We start from the raw sequence: 26884 nt of genomic DNA, 5'->3' as shown, positions 1-26884 counted from the left end.
CTTGTACTTCCCAAGCGCTTAGTACAGTGCTCTGCACACAGTAGGGGACATCCAACTTGTACTTCCCAAGCGCTTAGCACAGTGCTCTGCACACAGTAAGAGCCATCCAACTTGTACTTCCCAAGCGTTTAGTACAGTGCTCTGCACACAGTAAGGGACATCCAACTTGTACTTCCCAAGCGCTTAGTACAGTGCTCTGCACACAGTAAGAGCCATCCAACTTGTACTTCCCAAGCGCTTAGTACAGTGCTCTGCACACAGTAAGCGCTCAATAACTATGATTGAATGAATGAATGTATTCTCCCCAGCGCTTAGCACAGTGCTTGGACTCTCATAAGCGCCTCCCATCCCCCACAATGCCTAACACTGTGCCTCAACAGCAGCCATGACAGGCCCGCTCCCCCCCCACCCCGCCCTTTTTTGGAGATTCCGGAAGTGACGCACGGACAGCGGAGCTCGCTGCCCCGACTTCCGCTCGCCACTTCTCGCGAGAGCTAGCCCAGGGTCGCGCGCTTTCTTTCTCTCGTTTCCCGGCGACCGTCAAGATGGTCGGTGGCTGAGATCCCGCGTCTCGCGAGAGGACGTCGTCGTCCTGCCTCCTGAGGGGGCCCGTCATTCATTCATTCATTCATTCATTCAATCATTCATTCAATCGTATTTATTGAGCGCTTCCTGTGTGCAGAGCACTGTACTAAGCGCTTGGGAAGTACAAGTTGGCAACATATAGAGACAGTCCCTACCCAACAGTGGGCTCACAGTCTAAAAGGGGGAGACAGACAACAAAACAAAGCCAAACAAGTAGACAGGCAGGGCCATCTTCTCTGGGCCTCAGTGACCTCATCTGTAAAATGGGGATGAAGACTGTGAGCCCCCTGGGGACAACCTGATCACCTTGTAACCTCCCCAGCGCTTAGAACGGTGCTTTGCACATAGTAAGCGCTTACTAAATGTCATCGTCATCATCAGGAGTTGTCAGTGAAATCAGTCTTACTGGGTGCAGAGCCCTGCACTAAGCATTTATTTATTTATTTTATTTGTACATATCTATTCTATTTATTTTATTTTGTTAGTATGTTTGGTTTTGTTCTGTCTCCCCCTTTTAGACTGTGAGCCCACTGTTGGGTAGGGACTGTCTCTAGATGTTGCCAATTTGTACTTCCCAAGCGCTTAGTACAGTGCTCTGCACATAGTACGCGCTCAATAAATACGATTGATTGATTGGGGGAAGTACATGCAAACCCTGCCCTCAAGAAACTTGCAGTCTACAGAGAGTAACTTCTTCATTTTTACGTCTCTCTTCTACTTTTAAGCCTCGAGTTCAAGTTGGGTAGGGACTGTCTCTAGATGTTGCCAACTTGTACTTCCGAAGCGCTTAGTACAGTGCTCTGCACACAGTAAGCTCTCAATAAATACAATTGAATGAATGAATCATCTTCCTCTCCCTGACTCCTTCCTCAGGACAAGACAGCTCCCTGCCTGGGCCCCCTTCCCCATCAGTGGGCCACTTTCCTAATAATAATAATTATTATATCTGTTAAGCAACTTGGTAAATAATTTATTTCTTTATAATAATAATAATAATGATGATGCAGCTGCACGCTGCAGAGAAGCAGCATGGAGCAGTGGAAAGAGCCCAGGCTTTGGAGTCAGAGGTCGTGGGTTCAAATTCCAGCTCCGCCAACTGTCAGCTGCGTGACTTTGGGCAACTCACTTCACTTCTCTGTGCCTCAGTTACCTTGTCTGTAAAATGGGGATTAAAACTGTGAGCCCCCCGTGGGACGTGATCACCTTGTAACTTCCCAGTGCTTAGAACAGTGCTTTGCACATAGTAAGCGCTTAACAAATACCATTATTATTATATCTATTTATATTGATTTATATCTATTTGTATTGATATCTGTCCCTCTCCCCCAAACCCAACAGACTGAGCTCCTTGTGGGCAGGGATTGTCACTCTTGATTGCTGTGTTGTAATAATGGTATTTGTTATTAATAATAATAATGGCATTTATTAAGCGCTTACTATGTGCAAAGCACTGTTCTAAGCACTGGTGGGGGGGTACAAGGTGATCAGGTTGTCCCACGGGGGGCTCACAGTCTTAATCCCCATTTTACAGATGAGGTAACTGAGGCCCAGAGAAGTGAAGTGACTTACCCAAAGTCACACAGCTGACAAGTGGTGGAGCCGGGATTTGAACCCATGACCTCTGACTCCAAAGCCCATGATCTTTCCACTGAGCCACGCTGCTTCTCCAAGCACTTCTGCTTCTTGTTAAGCACTTACAATGTGCCAAGCACTGTTTTAAGTACTGGGCAGTGCTTAGAACAGTGTTTGGCACATAGTAAGCGCTTAACAAATACCGTCATTATTATTCCTGGGGTAGATACAATGTAATCAGGTTGTCCCACATGGGGCTCACAGTCTTTATCCCCATTTTACAGATGAGGTATGAGGCCCAGAGAAGTGAAGTGACTTGCCCGAGGTCACACAGCAGACAAATGGCAGAGCAGGGATTAGAATTTATGACCCACTAACACCCAGGCCCATGGTCTGTCCACTGCACCATGCTGCTTCTCAAAACATCGACGACAAGGATGGGATTCAAACCCACGTATACGCAGAGCACAACGGATTAGCCGTCCATCGCCTTAACCACTCGGCCACCTCGTCACAGAACATCCCACCGCAGACCTTGGGGTCGGGGGCCCGACTCAAGAGCTATGGGTTGGAAGCAAGGGGGTAGTGAAGAACTAATAATAACTCTATTTGTTAAGTACTTACCAGGCACTAAACCCGGGGGCGTACAGTCTAAAGAGAAGGGAGAACAGCTATCGAATCCCCATTTTACAAATGAGGAAACCAAGGCACAGAGAAGTCAAGCGACTTAATCATAATTATACCCACGCACGATATTAGGTGCTGCGGTTGTTAGAAGATAATCAGGCCAGGCACCGTCCCTATCCCAGATGGGTTTATCATGGAAGACAGAATCTCAAATCCTGTGTCGACGCACAGCTGTCACTAATCACCTTTCTGCTCACCATCCCATCTTCAGGCGCCCTGGGCCTTTTGAACTGAAGAAAGGGATGATTTGCCTCTTTCCTATGATTCCGGCCTCCCGGAGAAGTAGAAAATCCGTCGAAAGTGATGTGATCTTGATGGTCAAGTCCAGAGGGTTTAGCGATCGATAGCAGCCACCAGGACGATCCTCAGAAATGTTTCCGTGAAGCTCTTCTCTCCGAATAGGACCCTTAAAGAGATAAATCGCTTCTAAATGATTGCAATCTCAACATCCTCCAAATACAAGCAGCACAGAACGAACGGCATATGATTTATCCCTTTTAAATGATTGTAATCTCAACATCCTCCAAATACAAGCAGCACAGAACGAACGGCATATGACTTGTAGTGGGTCTGCAGTGTTTTCTAAGCTTTGCAGTGAACTGAAGCTTTATCCACAGCAACCCTCTTCATTAAGGCCTGCAAATTGGGTTTTGTCCTGCCCCTCGGGGACTACTCTGCAAGCAGTGAGTAGGACTCGCTGTGGGCAGGGAACTTGTTGGGAAAATCTGGGGGATCAGAGAACCTGGGTTCTAGCTCTGCCACTTGCCTGCTGTGTGGGCTTGGGCCAGTCACTTCACTTCGCTGGGCCTTAGTCCCTTCATCTGCAAAATGAGGATTCAAATCCTGTTCCTCCTACTTATTCATTCGATCATATTTATTGAGCACTTACTGAATAATGATGGTATTTATTAAGCGCTTACTATGGTGATCAAGTTGTCCCACGTGGGGCTCAGTCTTCATCCCCATTTTACAGATGAGGTAACTGAGGCCCAGAGAAGTTAAATGACTTGCCCAAAGTCACACAGCTGACAAACGGCGGAGCCGGGATTAGAACCCACGACCTCTGACTCCCAAGCCCGGGCTCTTTCCACTGAGCAACACTGCTTCTCTGAATGAATCATGGGATGAAGTAAAGGGGTTGGGTTTGAAGGACAGAAATGAATCGCCAGGTGGCCTGAAGCGCTCTCTCTGAGCATTTTGGAAACTACAATGTGGAACAAAAACACAACTACAGTGGTGGTAGGAGCGGCAACTGTGCTTAATGTCCCATTTTAGTGCTGAAAAATGGTGTGGATTCCACAAAGAACAAGTCCACCTACCCCCCACTAATGTTAAAACATAACCTCACGCGAGAAAGTGTGACCTGACAGCTGGTTCAGAACACTTCCCCCCAACCCCGCCTCGTGCAACAGTCAACCCCAGACCACACTTCCACCGGGCAGTAGTCAGAAAGCCTTCCAGTAAAATACAAAAAGAACATCCAAAACTCTGGACTGGTAATACAGAACATTTATTTCTTGGACAGAAACGACTAGGCCACCAGGACACAGGCACCACCGACTCCTTTGATCTTCTCCTCGGCTCTCCTGCTGAAGAACTTGGCTTTCACAATGACGGGCTGCTTGGGAAGCTTTCCCTTACCCAGGACTTTGTAATAGCCCTGCAAGACAGCATGGAAAAACGAGATGATACATCTTCAATCTGTTTGCCTTCTATTGTTCTTTCTTTCCCAGGTGCTTATAACATAGTACTCTACACACACTAAGCCCTAGATGAATCAATCAATCAATCGTATTTATTGAGCGCTTACTGTGTGCAGAGCACTGTACTGAGCGCTTGGGAAGTACAAGTTGGCAACATATAGAGACAGTCCCTACCCAACAGTGGGCTCACAGTCTAATGAGGCATTAGTGTGATTTGATTCTGAAATCCATTTGAATTAGCACTATTATCCACCAGAAATCCAAATCAATGTTCCTGATCCGGTGACCGGCTGAGGCACGAGACACCCCTCAGCCAGTGAATAAAGAGCAGGAGATTCTCTCCGAGGACTCTAGCACACCGGGACAACCAACCGTGTCAGGATGTGACTCTAGTCTCGGTGGAAGCGCTTAGTACAGTGCTCTGCACATAGTAAGCGCTCAATAAATACGATTGATTGATTGATTGGAATAGGAGAAGGCCCGTTCCCGGGGGACCGCCTCCCACCCGGACCCGGGAAGGAGGGTCCCGGACACCCGGCCCCTTCGGGGAGTCTCAGCGGGCTCACCGAGCGCACGACGTCGATGATGGGGGCGACTCCCGGCTTCTTCTTGGCGGCGCTGGTCCTCGTCTGCTCGCTCACCAGGGTCCACAGCTTATCGAGGTTGACCGTGGGACAGTAGTTCTGGTTCTTCTTCAGGTGGTAATGCCTCATGCCAACTTTCCCAAAGTAACCGGGGTGGCTGAGGGAGGGAGGGAAGGGGAGAAAAACCGGCAAGTCAGTATTGGCCGACAGGTCGGTCACTTCGTGCCTTTCCAAGAGGAAACGCACCCGAACTGCCTAAGGGAATGGACAATACCGTTAAGAAATATTTGAATGAATAAATCCAGACTAGCACTGCTCGTAGGATTCATACTGTCCAGCAAAAAACTGGATAGAGATGATAGAAACAACTGAAGACACAGCCCAGAGCTGACTCTGATCTCCAGGCCTCTGATTCATTACCGCAACACTGCCAAGCGCAGCACAACCCAGTGAAAATGGTCACCTTGTTCACAGGGCTCCCTGGAAGCCACCCTGCTGTCATCAGCCAAAGACATTCAAATGACTAAATTCCCATAAAACGCCCTTCCCGGTAAATTTCTGTTACTAACCCGGTGACTGACTGAACCACGAGATCGAACAGCCAGTGAATAGAGAGAGTAGTTACTCTTCGAGGACTTTAGCACACCACGGCAACGGGAAGTAAACCAGATGTGACTCTAAGTCTCGAGTTTCAGCCCCACCGTACAAACTTTTTGTTGTTTCAACCACTTTTCTGGAGAGCCTAAAGCCACTGGATGCATTTCCAAATGTTTGGCATCTTTAACAATCTTCCTGGGAGTGACCCCTGGGAAAATCTAGAGAAGGTTTAATCTTGCAGAGCACCAGGAGCAAGCCATTCATTTCCAAGGTGTGGCAAGGCAACTAACTCTGAGAAACGAGCTTTCTCGTTGTCTTTCACACTGAGAAGAGGCGTGGACCAGTGGAAAGAGCCCAGGCCCAAGAATCCGGGAACTGGGTTCTAATTCTGGCTTCTGCCATTCGGGCTTGGGCGAGTCACTTAATTTCTCTGTGCCTCCGTCCCTCACCTACAAAATTGGAGAATCAACACCTGGTCTCCCTCTTCTTTATGTCTGTGAGCCCCATGTGGGATCGGATCATCTTTGATCTACCCCAGTGCTTAGCACACACCAAAACTAAGCGCTTTAACAAGGACAAAAATAAAGGAGTCACTAGTGTCGGCCCAAACATGCTCAGTGAGATAGAATGTTACCAATTTGGTAAACGGTTTCATGTGCAAAAAAAACACTGCAAAGAACCTCAAACATAAAGTGAAGCAGCTTGGCTTCGTGGAAAGAGTCCAGGTTTGGGAGCCATTGGTCTTGGTTTCTAATCCTGGCTCTGCCACTTGTCAGCTGTGTGACTCTGGGCAAATCACTTCACTTCTCTGGGCCCCAATTACCTCATCTGTAAAACGGGAATGAAGACTGTGAGCCCCGAGGGACAACCTGATCAATCAATCAATCGTATTTATTGAGCGCTTCCTGTGTGCGGAGCACTGTACAAAGCGCTTGGGAAGTACAAGTTGGCAACATATAGAGACGGTCCCTACCCAACAACGGGGGGCTCACAGCCTAGAAGAGGGAGACAGAGAACAAAACCAAACATACTAACAAAATAAAATAAATAGAACAGATATGTACAAGTAAAATAGAGTAATAAATATGTACAAGCATATATACAGGTGCTGTGGGGAAGGGAAGGAGGTAAGATGGGGAGGATGAAGAGGGGGATGATCACCTTGTATCCCCCCACGCTTAGAACAGTGCTTTGCACTTGCCATTGTTATTATTATTATTATGTACTTACTATTTGTCGAAGTTGATTCGGTGGTGGTGCAACCCACCGGCATTACCGCGACCGCCAGGATGCTTCCTGTGTTTGCCTAGGGAAACCAGATTCGGGGGTTTGGAGAAAAGAGGGGTTTTGTTGAACTCGGCTAAGCCTCCACCCCTACGTAACTTCTCAATTTGGCTGCCACGGTGTCAGCCGAGTCCAATCACTCGCTTTGAATCTACTTTGCCTCCTTTGGAGACCAAATACGGGAGGAGAGATGCTCCTCGCTAGGCCGCGACGGCCTTGTGCTCCCTCTTCCACAAAGAGAAGCCACGTGGCTTGGACGACAGAAGCCGGGCCTGGGAGTCGGGGGTTGTGGGTTCTAATCCCGCTCCGACACGTGTCTGCTGTGTGACCTTGGGCAAGTCACTCCACTTCTCTGGGCCTCAGTTTCCTCATCTGTCAAATGGGGATGAAGACTGTGAGCTACACGTGGGCCAACCTGCCTACCCTGTTTCTACCCCAGTGCTTAGAACACAAAAAGCGCTTAAGCACCACAATTATTATTATGAGAAGCCACGTGGCTGAGCGGCAAGCGCCCGGACTTGGGAGCCAGAGGACCTGGGTTCTAATCCCGGCTCCTCCACGTCTGCTGTGTGACTTTGGTCAAGTCACTTGCCCCACTTGCGCTTCTCTGGGCCTCAGTTACCTCATCTGTAAAATGGGGATGAAGACTGAGCCCCCCGAGGGACAACCTGATCACCTTATAACCTCCCCAGCGCTTAGAACAGTGCTTTGCACATAGTAAGCGCTTAACAAACACTGCAACATTATTAGCAGCGTGGCTCAATGAAAAGAGCTTGGGTTTGGGAGTCAGAGGTCGTGGGTTCAAATCCCGACTCCGCCACTTGTCAGCTGGGTGACTTGGGGCAAGTCACTTCACTTTTCTGGGCCTCAGGTGACCGCACCTGTAAGATGGGGCTGAGGCCTGTAAGCCCCCCGTGGGCCGACCTGATCACCTTGTAACCTCCCCAGCGCTTAGAACAGTGCTTTGTGCATAATAAACGCTTAATAAATGCCTTTGGGCAAGTCACTTCACTTCTCTGGACCTCAGTTCCCTCATCTGTAAAATGTGGATGAAGACTGTGAGCCCCCCGTGGGACGACCTGATCACCTCGTAACCTCCCCGGCGCTTAGTACATAGTAAACGCTTAAAAAATGCCGTCGGTATTATCGTCTGGGCCTCAGTTCCCTCATCTGTAAAATGGGGATGAAGCCCGTGAGCCCCCCGTGGGACGACCTGATCGCCTCGTATCCTCCCCGGCGCTTAGTACATAGTAAGCGCTTAAAAAATGCCGTCGGTATTACTGTCTGGGCCTCAGTTCCCTCATCTGTAAAATGGGGATGAAGACCGTGAGTCCCACGTGGGACTCACGCCTCGACCTGATAGCCTCGTATCCTCCCCGGCGCTTAGTACATAGTAGGCGCTTAAAAAATGTCGTCGGTATTATTGTCTGGGCCCCAGTTCCCTCATCTGTAAAATGGGGATGAAGCCCGTGAGCCCCCCGTGGGACCACCTGAACGCCTCGTATCCTCCCCGGCGCTTAGTACATAGTAAGCGCTTAAAAAATGCCGTCGGTATTATTGTCTGGGCCTCAGTTCCCTCATCTGTAAAATGGGGATGAAGACCGTGAGTCCCACGTGGGACTCACGCCTCGACCTGATCGCCTCGTATCCTCCCCGGCGCTTAGTACATAGTAGGCGCTTAAAAAATGTCGTCGGTATTATTGTCTGGGCCCCAGTTCCCTCATCTGTAAAATGGGGATGAAGCCCGTGAGTCCCACGTGGGACCACCTGATCGCCTCGTATCCTCCCCGGCGCTTAGTACATAGTAAGCGCTTAAAAAATGCCGTCGGTATTACTGTCTGGGCCTCAGTTCCCTCATCTGTAAAATGGGGATGAAGACCGTGAGTCCCACGTGGGACGACCTGATCGCCTCGTATCCTCCCCAGCGCTTAGTACATAGTAAGCGCTTAAAAAAATGCCGTCGGCATTATTGTCTGGGCCTCAGTTCCCTCATCTGTAAAATGGGGATGAAGACTGTGAGCCCCCCGTGGGACGACCTGATCGCCTCGTATCCTCCCCGGCGCTTAGTACATAGTAGGCGCTTAAAAAATGTCGTCGGTATTCTCGTCTGGGCCTCCGTTCCCTCATCTGTAAAATGGGGACGACCTGATCGCCTCGTATCCTCCCCGGCGCTTAGTACATAGTAAGCGCTTAAAAAATGCCGTCGGTATTATTGTCTGGGCCTCAGTCCCCTCATCTGTAAAATGGGGATGAAGCCTTGTGAGCCCCCCGTGGGACCACCTGATCGCCTCGTATCCTCCCCAGCGCTTAGTACATAGTAGGCGCTTAAAAAATGCCGTCGGTATTATTGTCTGGGCCTCAATTCCCTCATCTGTAAAACGGGGATGAAGCCCGTGAGCCCCCCGTGGGACCACCTGATCCCCTTGTGTGTGTGTCCCCCCGCAGCGCTTCGCACAAAGTAAGCGGTTCACCCATCCCGCCCCCGCCCTCCCCCGCTGAGGACGCTGATGCCGATTATTGATTATTGCCGATGATTGATTATTGCCGATTCTGGGCGGAGCTGGTCGGCGGGCCGACTGACTGACTGACCGATGCGTCCGTGTCCGTGGCTGACGTGTCCTCTCAGCTTCCTGGTCTTGCGCAGTCTGGAGGGCTGCAGGGAGGGGGAGAGGCGCCGGGATCACCGTGTGTGTGTGTCCCCCATCCCATGCCATCCCCCCCGGGATTCCCGGTTTTCCCTCCCATTCCCGCCGCCCATTCCCGGCCTCGTGCTCACCATCTCGGCGGCCGCCGCCCGGCGAAAGGAAGATCCCGCCCCCTGCTCTCGCGAGAAAACCCGCGCGCCCCGCCCACCGGGACGACCGCCTCCGGTGTGACGTCACTTCCGGTCCTGGGGGGGGGGAGGAGGGGGGGCGAGGGCGGGCTGAGGCCTGGGCGGGGCCTCTCCCCCTCAGTGTTCGCTTCCGGCCGGCAGGCTCGCTCATTCATTCATTCATTCAGTCATTCATTCATTCATTCATTCATTCATTCATTCATTCATTCAGTCAGTCAGTCAGTCAGTCAGTCAGTCAGTCAGTCAGTCAGTCAGTCAAGTCAGTCAGTCAGTCATTCATTCATTCAGTCAGTCAGTCAGTCAGGTCAGTCAGTCAGTCATTCATTCGTTCATTCATTCAGTCAGTCAGTCATTCAGTCAAGTCAGTCAGTCATTCAGTCATTCATTCATTCATTCAGTCAGTCATTCAGTCAGTCAAGTCAGTCAGTCAGTCATTCATTCAGTCAGTCAGTCAGTCAGTCAGGTCAGTCATTCAGTCAGTCATTCATTCATTCATTCATTCAGTCAGTCAGTCAGTCAGTCAGGTCAGTCATTCAGTCATTCATTCATTCATTCAGTCATTCATTCATTCATTCAGTCAGTCAGTCAGTCATTCAAGTCAGTCATTCAGTCAGTCAGTCATTCATTCAGTCAGTCAGTCAGTCAGTCACTCAGTCAGTCAGTCAGTCAGTCAATCGTACTTATTGAGCGCTTACTGTGTGCAGAGCACTGTACTAAGCACTTGGGAAGTACAAGTCGGCAACATAGAGAGACGGCCCCTACCCAACAGTGGGCTCACAGTCTAGAAATTTCAGTCAGTCAGTCATCCATCCATCCTCGCGGGATGAGCCCCCACGAGGGGTGACCTGATCACCCTGTATCCTCCGCAGCTCTTAGAACAGTGCTGTGCACATAGTAAGCGCTTAACAAATGCCATCATCATTATTATTATTATTATTATTATTAAGTGGCGGAACCAGGATTAGAACCCAGGACCCCTGATTCCCAAGCCCAGGCTCTTTCCACCATGCCATGCTGCTTCCCTTATTTATTGAGCGCTTACTGTGTGCAGACCACTATAGTAAGTGCTTGGGAGAGCACACTAAAAGAGTCATTAGAAACGTTCCCTGTCCACAATGAGCTTACAGTCTGGATGGGGAGACAGACATTAGTGTAAATAAATTACAATATTCATTCATTCATTCAATCATATTTATTGAGCGCTTACTGTGTTCAGGGCACTATACTAAGCGCTTGGAAAGTACAGTTCACCCTTGGAAAGTACAATTCAGCGATAAAGAGAGACAATCCCTGCCCACACCGGGCTTACAGTCTAGAAGGAGGGAGACAGACATCAAAACAAGTAAACAGGCATCAATAGAAATAAATAGAATTATAGCTATGTACACATCAAAACAAGTAAACAGGCATTAATAGAAATAAATAGAATTATAGATCCTATTTATGGGCCTGAGTGCTTTGGGGCTGAGGATGGGGTGACTAAAGGGTTCAAATCCAAGTGTAAGGGCGATGCAGAAGGGAGTGGGAGAAGAGGAAATAATAATAATAATAATAATAATGATGATGGCATTTGTGCAAAGCACTGTTCTAAGCTCTGCAGGGGATACAAGGTGATCACGTTGTCCCCCGTGGGGCTCACAGTCTTAATCCCCATTTTCCAGATGAGTTCACTGACGCTCAGAGAAGCGAAGTGACTTGCCCAGGGTCACACAGCAGACATGAGGGGGAGCCGGGATTAGAATAATAATAATAATGATGGTATTTGTTAAGCGCTTACTATGTGCAAAGCACTGTTCTAAGCGCTGGGGGGATACAAGGTGATCAGGTCGTCCCACGGGGGGCTCACAGTCTTCATCCCCATTTTACAGATGAGGGAACTGAGGCTCAGAGAAGTGAAGCGACTTGCCCAAAGTCACACAGCTGACAAGTGGCAGAGGCGGGATTTGAACCCATGACCTGTGACTCCAAAGCCCAGGCTCTTGCCACTGAGCCACGCTGAAATGAGGGCTTAGTAGGGGAAGGCCTCTGGGAAGAGGTGGGCTTTTTACCTCTTGCCCAGCCCTGCCTGGGAGTCAATCAATCAATCAATCAATCAGTCGTATTTATTGAGCGCTTACTGTGTGCAGAGCACTGTACTACGCGCTTGGGAGTCCCTGCCCCTCAAAAGCTCATTTACCACCACTTCCCCCATCTGCAAAGCTCACCAATTAATTTCTAATCTCCCCAAGTTATACGCTCTCCAACTGCCTCTTGAAGCACAAGTGAATTCATGTATTCATACCTAGAATGAGCCTATGTGCAGAGCACTGTACTAAGCGCTTGCAAAAGTATAATACAACAATAAACTGCGACATTATTAATTAATTAATTATGATAGCATTTATTAAGTGCTTACTCTGTGCCAAGCACTGTCCTAAGCGCTGGGGAGGTTACAAGGTGAACCCACGGGGGGGCTCACAGTCTTAATCCCCATTTGACAGATGAGGGAACTGAGGCCCAGAGAAGTGAAGTGACTGGCCCAAGGTCACACAGCTGACAAGGGGCGGAGCCAGGTTTGGAACCCATGACCTCTGACTCCAAAGCCCGGGCTCTTTCAACTGAGCCACGCTGCTTCTCTATGACATTCCCTGCCCACAACGATCTTACTTTCTACAGTGGGGGTAGACAGACATTAATATAAAAAAATAAATATGGACATAAGTGCTGTGGGATCGGGAGGGGGGAAGATCAAAGGGAGCGAGTCAGGAAGACTCAGAAGGGAGTGAGAGATGTGGACTGTGAGCCCACTGTTGGGTAGGGACCGTCTCTACATGTTGCCAATTTGTACTTCCCAAGCGCTTAGTACAGTGTTCTGCACACAGTAAGCGCTCAATAAATACGATTGATGATGATGATGATGATGAAAAGTTGGAGCTTAGCCTGGGAAAGCCTTCCCCTTAGGACTTAAGCACATTCATTCAATCGTATTTATTGAGCGCTTACTGTGTGCAGAGCACTGAACTAAGCGCTTAGCATGTGCCTTAAGTGCCTTATTGTTCAAGCAATAACTCATGCGCACATCCGGTTTTACTCTTCCCTCCTTTTAATTATTTTAGCGTCTGTCATGGTAGCCTTGTATCCCTACTGAAAGCTCACCTCCTCCAGGAGGCCTTCCCAGACTGAGCCCCCCTTTTCCTCTGCTCCTCCTCCCCTCCCCTCCTCCCTCCCTCTGCTCTATCCCCTTCCCCTCCCCACAGCACTTGCGCATATAATAATAAAAATAATAACGATGGCATTCGTTAAGCGCTTACTATGTGCAGAGCACTGTTCTAAGCGCTGGGGGGGATACAAGGTGCTCAAGTTGTCCCACGTGGGGCTCACAGTCTTCATCCCCATTTTACAACTGAGGCTCAGAGAAGTTAACTGACTTGCCCAAGGTCACACAGCAGACGTGGCGGAGTCGGGATTCGAATCCATGACCCCTGACTCCAAAGCCCAGGCTCTTTCCACACGCTGCGTCTCTAAAATAATAATAATAATAACAATGGCATTTATTAAGTGCTTACTCTGTGCAAAGCACTGTTCTAAGCGCCAGGGAGGTTACAAGGTGATCAGGTTGTCCCACGTGGGGCTCACAGTCTTAATCCCCATTTTACAGATGAGGGAACTGAGGCCCAGAGAAGTGAAGTGACTGACCCAAAGTCACGCAGCTGACAAGTGGCGGAGCTGGGATTTGAACCCATGACCTCTGACTCCAAAGCCCAGGCTCTTTCCACTGAGCCACGCTGCTCCTCTAAAATAACAATAATAATAATAGTATTTATTAAGCACTTACTCTGTGCAAGGCACTGTTCTAAGCGCCAGGGAGGTTACAAGGTGATCAGGTTGTCCCACGTGGGGCTCACAATCTTAATCCCCATTTTACAGATGAGGGAACTGAGGCACAGAGAAGTGAAGTGACTGGCCCAAAGTCACACAGCTGACAAGTGGCGGAGCCGGGATTTGAACCCATGACTTCTGACTCCAAAGCCCGGGCTCTTTCCACTGAGCCACGCTGCTGTATATTTGTACATATTTCTTATTCCATTTATTTTATTAGTGGCGTGTATATATCTATAATTCTATTGATCTATTTTGATGTTATTGATGCTTGTCTACTTGTTTTGTTTTGTTGCCTTTCTCCCCTCTTCTAAACTTTGAGCCCCTTGGTGGGTAGGGATTGTCTCCCTTTATAATAATAATAATAATTGCATTTATTAAGTGCTTACTATGTTGTTCTAAGTGCTGGGGAGGTTACAAGGTGATCAGGTTGTCCCATGGGGGGCTCACAGACTTAATCCCCATTTTACAGATGAGGGAACTGAGGCCCGGAGAAGTTAAGACTTGCACAAAGTCACACAGCTGACAATTGGCGGAGCCAGGATTTATTCCCTTTGTTGCCGAATTGTACTTTCCATGGGCTTAGCACAGTGCTCTGCACACAGTAAGCGCTCAATAAATAGGATTGAATGAATGAATGAATATCCACCCTCAATTTCATATCCCGCGCCCCTTGCTAGAATGTAAGTTCCTTGAGGGCAGGGTCCATGTCTACTATTGAAATCTCTAGAGGACTTAGCTGAGTGCTTTGCACACAGGAAATTATCTGAACGGATAATCTTTGAAGGTTTTGATGAGAAGTGGGGAGAATAGTACAGTGCAAGCGCTTAGTACAGTGCTCTGCACATAGTAAGCGCTCAATAAATATGATTGATGATGATGAAGTGTACAGAATGATGTTTTAGAGAAATGATCTAGCCTGGAGAGCTTACCTTCTACAATCTCTTGCCCTCACAGCAAAAGGCCAATTTAAGAGTCAAACTCTCGCTTTTATTTGCCACTTTACTGAGGAGGCCCCAACCTCTATTCTATGTTAATGCAATAGTAATAATAATGGCATTTATGAAGCGCTTACTATGTGCAAAACACTATTCTAAGCGCTGGGGAGGTTACAAGGTGATCAGGTTGTCCCACGGGGGGCCCACAGTTTTAATCCCCATTTTACAGATGAGGGAACTGAGGCACAGAGAAGTGAAGTGATTTGCCCAAAGTCACCCAGCTGACAAGTGGCGGAGCAGGGATTTGAACCCAAGACCTCTGACTCCAAAGCCCGGGCTCTTTCCACTGAGCCACGCTGCTTCTCATGCAATCAATCAGTAGTATTTATTGAGCACTTTCTGGGTACAGAGCACTGCACTGAATAGTATCCATCAATTAATGGTATTTGTTGAGATGCCCAGCACTGTACTAAGCACTTGGGACAGTACAACAGAATTAGCAGACACAATAATAATAATAATAATAATAATAATAATAATAATAATAATAATGGCATTTGTTAAGCGCTTATTATGTGCAAAGCACTGTTCTAAGCACTGGGGAGGATACAAGGTGATCAGGTTGTCCCACTTGGGGCTCACAGTCTTAATCCCCATTTTATAGATGAGGTCACTGAGGCCCAGAGAAGTGAAGTGACTTACCCAAAGTCACACAGCTGGCAATTGGTGGAGTCGGGATTTGAACCTATGACTTCTGACTCCAAAGTCCGGGCTCTTTCCACTAAGCCACACTGCTTCTCAGGCAATCAATCAGTAGTATTTATTGAGCACTCTCTCGGTACAGGGCACTGCACTGAATAGTATCCATCAATCAACGGTATTTGTTGAGACGCCCAACACTGTACTAAGCGCTTGGGACAGTACAATACAACAGAATTAGCAGACATAATAATAATAATAATAATAATAATAATGACATTTGTTAAGCACTTACTATGTGAAAAGCACTGTTCTAAGCACTGGGGAAGATACAAGGTGATCAGTTTGTTCCACTTGGGGCTCACAGCCTTAATCCCCATTTTACAGATGAGGTCACTGAGGCCCAGAGAAGTGAAGTGACTTGCCCAAAGTCACACAGCTGGCAATTGGCGGAGTCGGCATTTGAACCCATGACCTCTGACTTCAAAGCCTGTGCTCTTTCCAATGAGCCACGGGACAGGGACCATGACTTATTCCCAACTGTGCCTTCTTCCCCGGCACTTAGTACAGTGCTCTGCACACAGTTAGTGCTTAATAAATACTCCCCCTTCCTACTACAACAGTTAGAGGACATGATCCCTACCCTCGAGGAGTTGATAATGGAGCAGGGAAACCAGCATAAAATACAGTATAGTGGGTGAGGGGATCATCATCATCATCATCAATCGTATTTATTGAGCGCTTACTATGTGCAGAGCACTGTACTGAGCACTTGGGAAGTACAAATTGGCAACATATAGAGACAGTCCCGACCCAACAGTGGGCTCACAGTCTAAAAGGGGATGAGTAAGTGGTTAAACAGTGGAGTGTCTAGTTCTATGTGTCGAGGAATAGTCCAGGCGATTGTGAGGATGAGGGAGTGTGTGTTACACTGTTATAGCCTCCTCTCCCACGTGCTTAATACAGTGCTCTGGTAGGCGCTCAGTTAAAATAATTGATTGATTGTGAGCCCACTGTTGGGTAGGGACTGTCTCTATATGTTGCCAATTTGTACTTCCCAAGCGCTTAGTACAGTGCTCTGCACATAGTAAGCGCTCAATAAATATGATTGATTGATTGATTGATTGATTGGCGAATGTCTGGGGGCAGACTGGATATAGTGTGGTTTAGGGGTCAGTTTCCAGTCCTCTACCAGTCTCGGCTCGGGCGGGGAGAGTCAAGAAGAGGCAGATCCCTTCCATTTTCTAGGGGCTAGAAGCTGCTTCTTCAAGACTGTGAAGAGTATTTTATTTTGTCTATTTATTTTATTTCGTTAATATGTTTTGTTTTGTTGTCTGTCTCCCCCTTCTAGACTGTGAGCCCGTTGTTGGGTAGGGACCGTCTCTACACGTTGCCAGCTTGGACTTCCCAAGCGCTTAGTACAGTGCTCTGCACACAGTAAGCGCTCAATAAATCAAGGCCCTGCTGAGAGCTCACCTCCTCCAGGAGGCCTTCCCAGACTGAGCCCCTTCCTTCCTCTCCCCCTCGTCCCCCTCTCCATCCCCCCATCTTACCTCCTTCCCTTCCCCACAGCACCTGTATATATGTATATATGTTTGTACATATTTATTACTCTATTTATTTTACTTGTCCATATCTATCCTATTTATTTTATTTTGTTAGTATGTTTGGTTTTGTTCTCTGTCTCCCCCTTTTAGACTGTGAGCCCACTGTTGGGTAGGGACTGTCTCTATATGTTGCCAATTTGTACTTCGCAAGCGCTTAGTAGAGTGTTCTGCACATAATAAGCGCTCAATAAATACAATTGATGATGATGATGAATAAATACGATTGATTGATTTCTAGCTTGGGCAGTGGCTGGCGAGTGGCAGGCAACCTGCTATGCGTCAAAACGCACCTGTGCTGGGCAGCAGCGGCCTGGGAGAGATTCCAGGGCGGAGACTCAGGTGTAGTGCCTGGAAAGCGGCAGTGGTCGACCGCTTAATAATAATAATAATAATAATAATGGCATTTATTAAGCGCTTACTATGTGCAAAGCACTGTTCTAAGCGCTGGGGAGGTTACAAGGTGATCAGGTTGTCCCTCGTGGCGCTCACAGTCTTAATCCCCATTTTACAGATGAGGTCACTGAGGCCCAGAGAAGTGAAGTGACTTGCCCGAAGTCACCCAGCTGACAAGTGGCGGAGCTGGGATTTGAACCCATGACCTCTGACTCCAAAGCCCGGGCTCTTTCCACTGACCCACGCTGCTTCTCACTGTTTTCGTATTTTTACCAAGAAAACCCGCTGGATCCACTACCAAGTCAGCGTGGCTCAGTGGAAAGAGCGCGGGCTTTGGAGTCAGAGGTCATGGGTTCAAATGCCAGCTCCGCCACTTGTCAGCTGGGTGACTTTGGGCAAGTCACTTCACTTCTCTGCACCTCAGTGACCTCATCTGTAAAATGGGGATTAAGACTGTGAGCCCCACGTGGGACAACCTGATCACCTTGTAACCTCCCCAGCACTTAGAAAAGTGCTTTGCACATAGTAAGCGCTTAATAAATGCCATCATTAAGTCAGGGAGTTTAGCATCAGGGAGAAGGACTTAGTCTCTGCTCCTATCTAGTATTCATTCATTCATTCATTCAATCGTATTTATTGAGCGCTTACTGTGTGCAGAGCACTGGACTAGGCGCTTGGGAAGTGCAAGTTGGCAACATAGAGAGACGGTCCCTACCCAACAAGGGGCTCACAAGCTAGAAGGGGGAGACAGACAACACAGCTCCTTGTCATTTTTCCTTGCAGAGAAACAGAGGCCCAGAAGACTGTGAGCCCCATGAGGGACATAGACTACGTCCAACCTGTTTAGCTGGTATGAACCTTAGAGCTTAGTACAGTGCCTGGCACATAGTAAGCGCTTAACAAATACACTATTTAAAAAGACAAAAAATCAAAACCTCTTACATCTCCCTGGATATCTCCATCTGAATGACCTGCCCTGCCAAAGTGAAGTCCTCATCATCCCTCTTAAATCAGCAAAGCCATTTATTAAGGGCATCCAATGTGCCAAACACTGTGCTAAGAACTGGGATAGACAGAAAACCCTATTTTTCAGTTCCTGTTAACCTTCTGGCCCCGCAAGTCCACAACCATGGTGTCATTTTTGACTTCTTGCACTCACATTTAGTCAGCAGATGGGGCATGGTCTGTTCTGCCTCATTACTTTGCAGATCTGATGAAAGACCCCAGGCCTGGGAATCAGAGGACCTGAGTCCAAATCCCATCTCTGCCATGTACAAGCTGGGTGACCTTAGGCAAGTCACTATACGCCTCTGTGCCTCAGTTCCCTCAGCTACAAATGGGGATTTAATACCTGTTCACCATCCTACTTAGTCTGTGAGCTCCATGTGGGACCTGATTGTTATATCTAATCCAGTGCTCAGTACAGGGCATGGCACATAGTAAGTGCTTAACAAATACCATTATTATTATTATTATGACTATTATTAACCTCTCTGCTATCACTGCCTCCTAACCCATCACTGTTTCCAGCTGCTCCCCTGCAGTTCTTTGAATAAACTGCACCAAAACACAGAATCAAATATATTCGCTCCTTCCTCAATTCATCTCCAGTTGCTACTTGTATGAAACAGAAACTCCTGACCCTTATTTCAAGGCTGTCCCTCAGCTGGCTTCCTCTGACCTGCCTACTTTTTACCCCGCTACATCTCAGCTTCACGCCTCCGTAACAGGCCTTCTAACTGAACCACATTGCCAACTCTCTGAACTCCTACACTCTACTTAATAATAATTATTATTATTACGGTGTTTTTTAAGTGCTCACTATGTGCCAAGCACTGTTCCAAGTGCTGGGATAGATTACCTGTATATATGTATATAGGTTTGTGCTTATTTATTACTCTATTTTATTTGTACATATTTATTCTATTTATTTTATTTTGTTAATATGTTTTGTTTTGTTCTCTGTCTCCCCCTTCTAGACCGTGAGCCCACTGTTGGGTAGGGACCGTCTCTATATGTTGCCAACTTGGACTTCCCAAGCGCTTAGTACAGTGCTCTGCACACAGTAAGCGCTCAATAAATACGATTGAATGAATGAATGAATGAATCATCGATGGTACTTACTGCACGCAGAGCACTGTACTAAGTGCTCGAGAGAGTACAATACAACGGAGTTGGCAGACACGTTTCCTGCCCGCAGTGAGCTTACAGTCTCCTTTCCAATCCGCTGACAAGGGGCCCTGTGCTTTTCAGTGACCTTCAAACCGTCCTAAGTTTTTATTTTCAAAACAAATTTATGAATCTCGACCTGCCAAGCTGGCCCGACCTGCCCGTCAGAGCACGAAGGGAAAGGTCATGGCCGGCGGGGACCCTCTCCCAAGTCCGTCGGCAAGATAAATAATTTCACAAGGAGGAAAGAAGCAGGTTGCAAACCCCACAGTTTCCAGGCGACGTTCCGACGACGGGAGCATTTCACAGCCCTAAAGTCTCGCACCGGTCGCACTCCGAACCGCTACGATATTCCTGGAGTCCCGGACGGGGCCTGCTTTTTCCTGGAAAACCGGTCCCGGCTCCAGGGACCGCCCAACTCCACCCGTCCTGCTGTTCGCTGACGCGTAATAATAATAATAATATTAATAATGGTATTTATTAAGCGCTTACGATGTGCAAAGCACTTGGGAAGTTACAAGGTGATCAGGTTGTCCCATGTGGGGCTCACAGTCTTAATCCCCATTTTTCAGATGAGGGAACTGAGGCCCAGAGAAGTTAAGCGACTTGCCCAAAGTCACACAGCTGACAGTTGGCGGAGCCGGGATTTGAACCCCTGACCTCTGACTCCAAAGCCCGGGCTCTTACCACTGAGCCATGCTGTTTCTCATAATAATAATTATACTGATGGCATTTATTAAGCGCTTACTATGTGTAAAGCACTGTTTTCAAGCACTGGGAAGGTTACAAGGTGATCAGGTTGTCCCACGGGGGGGCTCACAGTCTTCATCCCCATTTGACAGATGAGGGAACTGAGGCCCAGAGAAGTTAAGCGACTTGCCCAAAGTCACACAGCTGACAGTTGGCGGAGCCAGGATTTGAACCCAGGACCTCTGACTCCAAAGCCCGGGCTCTTACCACTGACCCACGCTGTTTCTCATAGTAATAATCAGAATGATGGCATTTATTAAGCGCTTACTATTTGCAAAGCACTGTTTTCAAGCACTGGGAAGGTTACAAGGTGATCAGGTTGTCCCATGTGGGGCTCACCGTCTTCATCCCCATTTGACAGATGAGGGAACTGAGGCCCAGAGAAGTTAAGCGACTTGCCCAAAGTCACACAGCTGACAGTTGGCGGAGCTGGGATTTGAACCCTTGAACTCTGACTCCAAAGCCCGGGCTCTTTCCACTGAGCCATGCTGTATCTCATAATAATAATCATAATGATGGCATTTATTAAGCGCTTACTACTTGCAAAGCACTGTTTTCAAGCACTGGGAAGGTTACAAGGTGATCAGGTTGTCCCACGGGGGGCTCACAGTCTTCATCCCCATTTGACAGATGAGGGAACTGAGGCCCAGAGAAGTTAAGCGGCTTGCCCAAAGTCACACAGCTGACAGTTGGCGGAGCTGGGATTTGAACCCCTGACCTCTGACTCCAAAGCCCGGGCTCTTTCCACTGAGCCATGCTGTTTCTCATAATAATAATCATAATGATGGCATTTATTAAGCGCTTACTATTTGCAAAGCACTGTTTTCAAGCACTGGGAAGGTTACAAGGTGATCAGGTTGTCCCACGGGGGGCTCACAGTCTTCATCCCCATTTGACAGATGAGGGAACTGAGGCCCAGAGAAGTTAAGCGGCTTGCCCAAAGTCACACAGCTGACAATGGGAGGAGCCAGGATTTGAACCCATGACCTCTGACTCCAACCTGCACTGGAAGGCAGGTTCTGCAAAAAAAAAAAACCCTTCCTTGAGGCCAATAGAGCTGCCTTCATCCATCAGTGCTACTGATTGAGCTTTTCCTTTTTTAATGGCATTTGTTAAGCGCTTACTATGTGGCGGGCACCGTACTAAGTGCTGGGGTAGATGTGAGCTAATCAGGTTGGACACAGTCCATGTCCCGCATGGAGCGCTCAGTCTTAATCCCCATTTTACAGGGGAGGTAACTGAGGCACGGAGAAGCGGCGTGACTTGCCACACAGCAGACAAGTCGGGGATCGGGCCTGAGCTCTATCCACTCTTCATTCATTCAGTCGTACTTACTGAGCGCTTACTGTGTGCAGAGCACTGGACTAAGCGCTTGGAAAGTAAAACTTGGCAACAGATACGGTCCCTACCCAACAACAGTCTAGAAGGAGGGAGACAGACAAAAGGCCACGCTGTCTTCCACACGTATGTAGAGCTCTGTACTAAGCGGTTGGGAAAGTAAAACGCAAGAGTTTCTGAAGCGTCTGAAGCCGGGGATGCAACCAGTGAAGGGATTATTCCTCTCCCAGTCGGGCACCGAACAAGGCTGACCAACTCTTTATCGTATATTCTCCCAAACCCTGATTAAGCACTTACTATGTGCCAAACACAGAGAAGCGGCGTGCCTCAGTGGAAAAGTGAGGGAGTGGGGACAACGTTCCCAGGCCCCGTTTTGGACCCAGGGGTGTGGGAATGGGTTTGGAGTGGGGGGCTTCATTCATTTATTCATTCAATCGTATTAATCGAGCACTTGCCGTGTGCTGAGCACTGTACTAAACGCTTGGGAGAGTACGCTACAACAGAATTGGTAGGCAGTGTCCCCGCTCACAACGGCTAGACTGTCGTCTAGTCTAGAATGTCTAGACTAGATATTCTAGACTGTGAGCCCACTGTTGGGTAGGGACCGTCTCTATACGTTGCCAACTTGGACTTCCCGAGCGCTTAGTACAGTGCTCTGCACACCGTAAGCGCTCAATAAATATGATTGATTGATTGATTGACGAGACCCCAGTGTCTCGCTGTGGTGAGAAGCCTGAATCCGTGTGCCGAGCACTGTACTGAGCTGTCGGGAGAGTATGCTACGGCAGAGCCGGTGGACACGTTCCCTTCCCCAGGCTGGCGGGGGGAAGCTTGGTTGATGTTCCCAGAATGGTTTCAAGCCCTTCCGAAAAACTTGCTGACCCAACTCTGCATCTCCTGAATCAATCAATCAATCAATCAATCGTATTTATTGAGCGCTTACTATGTGCAGAGCACTGTACTAAGCGCTTGGGAAGTACAAATTGGCAACACATAGAGAAAGTCCCTACCCAACAGTGGGCTCACAGTCTAAAAGGGGGAGACAGAGAACAGAACCAAACATACCAACAAAATAAAATAAATAGGATAGAAATAAAATAAATAGGATAGATAGTACCTCCTGAACCCAGGTCCTCAAAGCCCCAGCAGTCTAGTCATCATCATCATCATCAATCGTATTTATTGAGCGCTTACTATGTGCAGAGCACTGTACTAAGCGCTTGGGAAGTACAAGTTGGCAACATATAGAGACAGTCCCTACCCAACAGTGGGCTCACGGTCTAAAAGGGGGAGACAGAGAACAAAACCAAACATACTAACAAAATAAAATAAATAGAATAGATATGTACAAATAAAATAAATAAATAAATAGAGTAAAAAAATATGTACAAACATATAGTCCCCCCACCCAAGTCTCCTTCAGCCAAGCTTTCTCTCCCTCAGCCCCACAGCGCTTACGTCCATATCCATAATTTATTTATATTAATGTCCCCCTAGACTGTAAGCTACTCTATTGTACTGCCTTTTAGACTGTGAGCCCACTGTTGGGTAGGGACCGTCTCTATACGTTGCCAACTTGGACTTCCCGAGTGCTTAGTACAGTGCTCTGCACACAGTAAGCGCTCAATAAATACGACTGATTGATTGATTGACGAGACCCCAGTGTCTCGCTGTGGTGAGAAGCCTGAATCCGTGTGCCGAGCACTGTACTGAGCTGTCGGGAGAGTATACTACGGCAGAGCCGGTGGACACGTTCCCTTCCCCAGGCTGGAGGGGGAAGCTTGGTTGATGTCCCCAGAATGGTTTCAAGCCCTTCCGAAAAACTTGCTGACCCAACTCTGCATCTCCTGAATCAATCAATCAATCAATCAATCGTATTTATTGAGCGCTTACTATGGGCAGAGCACTGTACTAAGCGCTTGGGAAGTACAAATTGGCAACACATAGAGAAAGTCCCTACCCAACAGTGGGCTCACAGTCTAAAAGGGGGAGACAGAGAACAGAACCAAACATACCAACAAAATAAAATAAATAGGATAGAAATAAAATAAATAGGATAGATAGTACCTCCTGAACCCAGGTCCTCAAAGCCCCAGCAGTCTGGTCATCATCATCATCATCAATCGTATTTATTGAGCGCTTACTATGTGCAGAGCACTGTACTAAGCGCTTGGGAAGTACAAATTGGCAACATATAGAGACAGTCCCTACCCAACAGTGGGCTCACGGTCTAAAAAGGGGAGACAGAGAACAAAACCAAACATACTAACAAAATAAAATAAATAGAATAGACATGTACAAATAAAATAAATAAATAAATAAATAGAGTAAAAAAATATGTACAAACATATAGTCCCCCCACCCAAGTCTCCTTCAGCCAAGCCTTCTCTCCCTCAGCCCCACAGCGCTTACGTCCATATCCATAATTTATTTATATTAATGTCCCCCTAGACTGTAAGCTACTCTACTGTACTGCCTTTTAGACTGTGAGCCCACTGTTGGGTAGGGACTGTCTCTATATGTAGCCAACTTGTACTTCCCAAGCGCTTAGTACAGTGCTCTGCACACAGTAAGCGCTCAATAAATACGATTGATGATGATGATGCCCCTCGTCCCCTTCCCCATCCCCCCCATCTTACCTCCTTCCCTTCCCCACAGCACCTGTATATATGTATATATGTTTGTACATATTTATTACTCTATTTATTTATTTTACTTGTACGTATCTATTCTATTTATTTTATTTTGTTAGTATGTTTGGTTTTGTTCTCTGTCTCCCCCTCTTAGACTGTGAGCCCACTGTTGGGTAGGGACTGTCTCTATATGTTGCCAACTTGTACTTCCCAAGCGCTTAGTCCAGTGCTCTGCACACAGTAAGCGCTCAATAAATATGATTGATTGATTGATTGATTGTTCTCTGCCCTGTGCTCTTCCCCCTCTCCATCCCCCCGTCTTACCTCCTTCCCTTCCCCACAGCACCTGTATATGTGTAGATATGTTTGTACAGATTTATTACTCTATGTATTTATTTATTTATTTTACTTGTACATATCTATTCTATTTATTTTATTTTGTTAACATGTTTGTTTTTGTTCTCTGTCTCCCCCTTCTAGACTGTGAGCCCACTGTTGGGTAGGGACTGTCTCTATATGTTGCCGACTTGTACTTCCCAAGTGCTTAGTACAGTGCTCTGCACACAGTAAGCGCTCAATGAATATGACTGAATGAATGAATGAACGTGGAACATGAACTGTGTCCTACCTGACGATTTTATACCTACACCAGTGCTTATGGCATATAGTAACATATGATCGATTGCTCTTGGCTCAGTAACATGCCTATTGGTTGTTATACTGTACTCTCCCAAGCGCTCAGTACAGTGCTTCGCACATAGTAAGCGTTCAATAAATACGACTGAAGGAATGAGGTGCTTAGGACAGTGCTCTGCAGGCAGTAAGCTCTCAATCAATTGATGATTGCAAAGCAGCATAACCTAGAGGATAGAGCCCGGGGCTGGGAATCAGAAGGAGCTGGGTTCTAATCCCGGCTCCACCACTTGTCTGCTGTGTGACCTTGGGCAAATCACTTCAATTCTCTATGCCTTTAAGTCATCTTTAAAATGGGGATTAAGACTGTGAGCCCCCAGTTGTTGGGTAGGGACCGTCTCTATATGTTGCCACCGTGTACTTCCCAAGCGCTTAGTACAGTGCTCTGCACACAGTAAGCGCTCAATGAATATGACTGAATGAATGAATGAACGTGTAATGAACTGTGTCCTACCTGACGATTTTATACCTACACCAGTGCTTATGGCATATAGTAACATATATATGTATATATATATATATATATATATATATATATATATATGTTGCCAACTTGTACTTCCCAAGCACTTAGTACAGTGCTCTGCACACAGTAAGCGCTCAATAAATACGATTGAATGAATGAATAGCAAGCAATTAACAAATACCATTAAAAAAAAAAAGCCTGGGTTCTAATCCCAACTCTGTCATTTGTCTGCTGTATGACTTTGAGCAAGTCACTTTTTAGCCTCTTGGTACTTCAGTTTTCTCAATAAGGATCAAATACCTGTTCTCCCTCTTACTTAGACTGTGAGCCCCATGCGGGTCAGCCAATCAATCAATCGACCCATCAGTGGTACTTACTGAGCGCTTACAGTGTGCACAGGACTGTACTAAACGCTTGGGAGAGTACAACCGAGTTGGTAGACACATTCCCGCCTACAACGAGCGCACAGTCTAATAATAATAATGGCATTTGTTAAGCGCTTACTACGTGCAAAGCACTGTTCTAAGCGCTGGGGAGGAAGCAGCGTGGCTCAGTGGAAAGAGCCCGGGCTTTGGAGTCAGAGGTCAGGGGTTCAAATCCCGGCTCCGCCACTTGTCAGCTGTGTGACTTTGGGCAAGTCACTTAACTTCTCTGTGCCTCAGTGACCTCGTCTGGAAAATGGGGATTAAGACTGTGACCCCCTGTGGGACAACCTGATTACCTGTATCCCCCCAGCGCTTAGAACAGTGCTTTGCACATAGTAAGCGCTTAATAAATACTATTATTATTACAAGGTGATCAGGCTGTCCCACGGGTGGCTCCCAGTCTTAATCCCCATTTTACAGTGCAAGAAGTGAAGTGACTTGCCCCAAGTCACTCAGCTGACAAGTGGCGGAGCCGGGATTAGAACCCACGACCTCTGACTCCCAAGCCTGGGCTCTTTCCACTGAGCCACGCCGAGAGGGCCAGGGACTGTGTCCAGTCTGGTGGACTTGCATCATTACCCCAGTGCTTAGAACAGCGTTTGCCACACAATAAGCACTTAACAAATACCGTTAACAAATACCCTGGATGACCCGTCAGAGGCCCTGTTCATTTAGACTGTGAGCCCACTGTTGGGTAGGGACTGTCTCTATATGTTGCCAACTTGTACTTCCCAAGCGCTTAGTCCAGTGCTCTGCACCCAGTAAGCGCTCAATAAATGCGATTGATGATGGAACACGCCGGCCATCCGTGTAGGAAGAGGTTCCCGGGAGGAAAATGACTTCGTCCTCCCGCGGACAAACCCTCTCTCTTTGTTTTATGAGGCTGAGAGCAAGCCCGAACCACTGGCAGGTTGGGCCCTGCGCAGGCCTCAAGGGCAGTGAGGGGTGGAGGGGGGCGGAGGGGGGTAAATGGCTATCATCAATTGGATTTATTGAGCGCTTACTGTGTGCAGAGCACTGTACCAAGCGCTTGGGAAGTACAAGTTGGCAACATCTAGAGACAGTCCCTA

General features: G+C 47.6%; 1 protein-coding gene and 2 non-coding genes across 3 annotated transcripts; all 3 read right to left on the bottom strand.

Annotated features, from left to right (window-relative positions):
- Positions 1–4335: 4335 nt before the first annotated feature.
- RPL27A (ribosomal protein L27a) lies at positions 4336–9868 on the bottom strand. The gene is made up of 5 exons (XM_038764580.1): positions 9789–9868; positions 9602–9665; positions 6959–7034; positions 5114–5288; positions 4336–4504 (listed from the first exon to the last, which is right to left on the bottom strand). Exons 1-5 carry the CDS (start codon positions 9789–9791, stop codon positions 4376–4378), a joined length of 447 nt encoding a protein of 148 aa, XP_038620508.1. The 5' UTR covers positions 9792–9868; the 3' UTR covers positions 4336–4375.
- On the bottom strand, positions 4814–4947 carry LOC119944444. Its single transcript, XR_005455917.1, has one exon. It is a non-coding gene; the product is annotated as a small nucleolar RNA SNORA3/SNORA45 family (small nucleolar RNA).
- On the bottom strand, positions 5688–5820 carry LOC119944445. Its single transcript, XR_005455918.1, has one exon. It is a non-coding gene; the product is annotated as a small nucleolar RNA SNORA3/SNORA45 family (small nucleolar RNA).
- Positions 9869–26884: the final 17016 nt, after the last annotated feature.

Source organism: Tachyglossus aculeatus, chromosome 22 (genome assembly GCF_015852505.1).
Source record: "Tachyglossus aculeatus isolate mTacAcu1 chromosome 22, mTacAcu1.pri, whole genome shotgun sequence".
NCBI classification, from domain to species: Eukaryota; Metazoa; Chordata; class Mammalia; order Monotremata; family Tachyglossidae; genus Tachyglossus; species Tachyglossus aculeatus.
The sequence above is the reverse complement of the archived record's forward strand: the minus strand, read 5'-3'. Positions and strand labels throughout refer to the sequence as shown.

What these genes read in the sequence shown, in the direction of transcription:
- RPL27A (XM_038764580.1), bottom strand. An exon ending in CCACGGACACGGACGCATCG is followed by an intron (nt 7,035 to 9,601) that starts GTCAGTCAGTCA and finishes TGGTTTCCCTAG; the next exon opens with GCAAACACAGGAAGCATCCT. An exon ending in CGAATCAACTTCGACAAATA is followed by an intron (nt 5,289 to 6,958) that starts GTAAGTACATAA and finishes TCCCTCCCTCAG; the next exon opens with CCACCCCGGTTACTTTGGGA.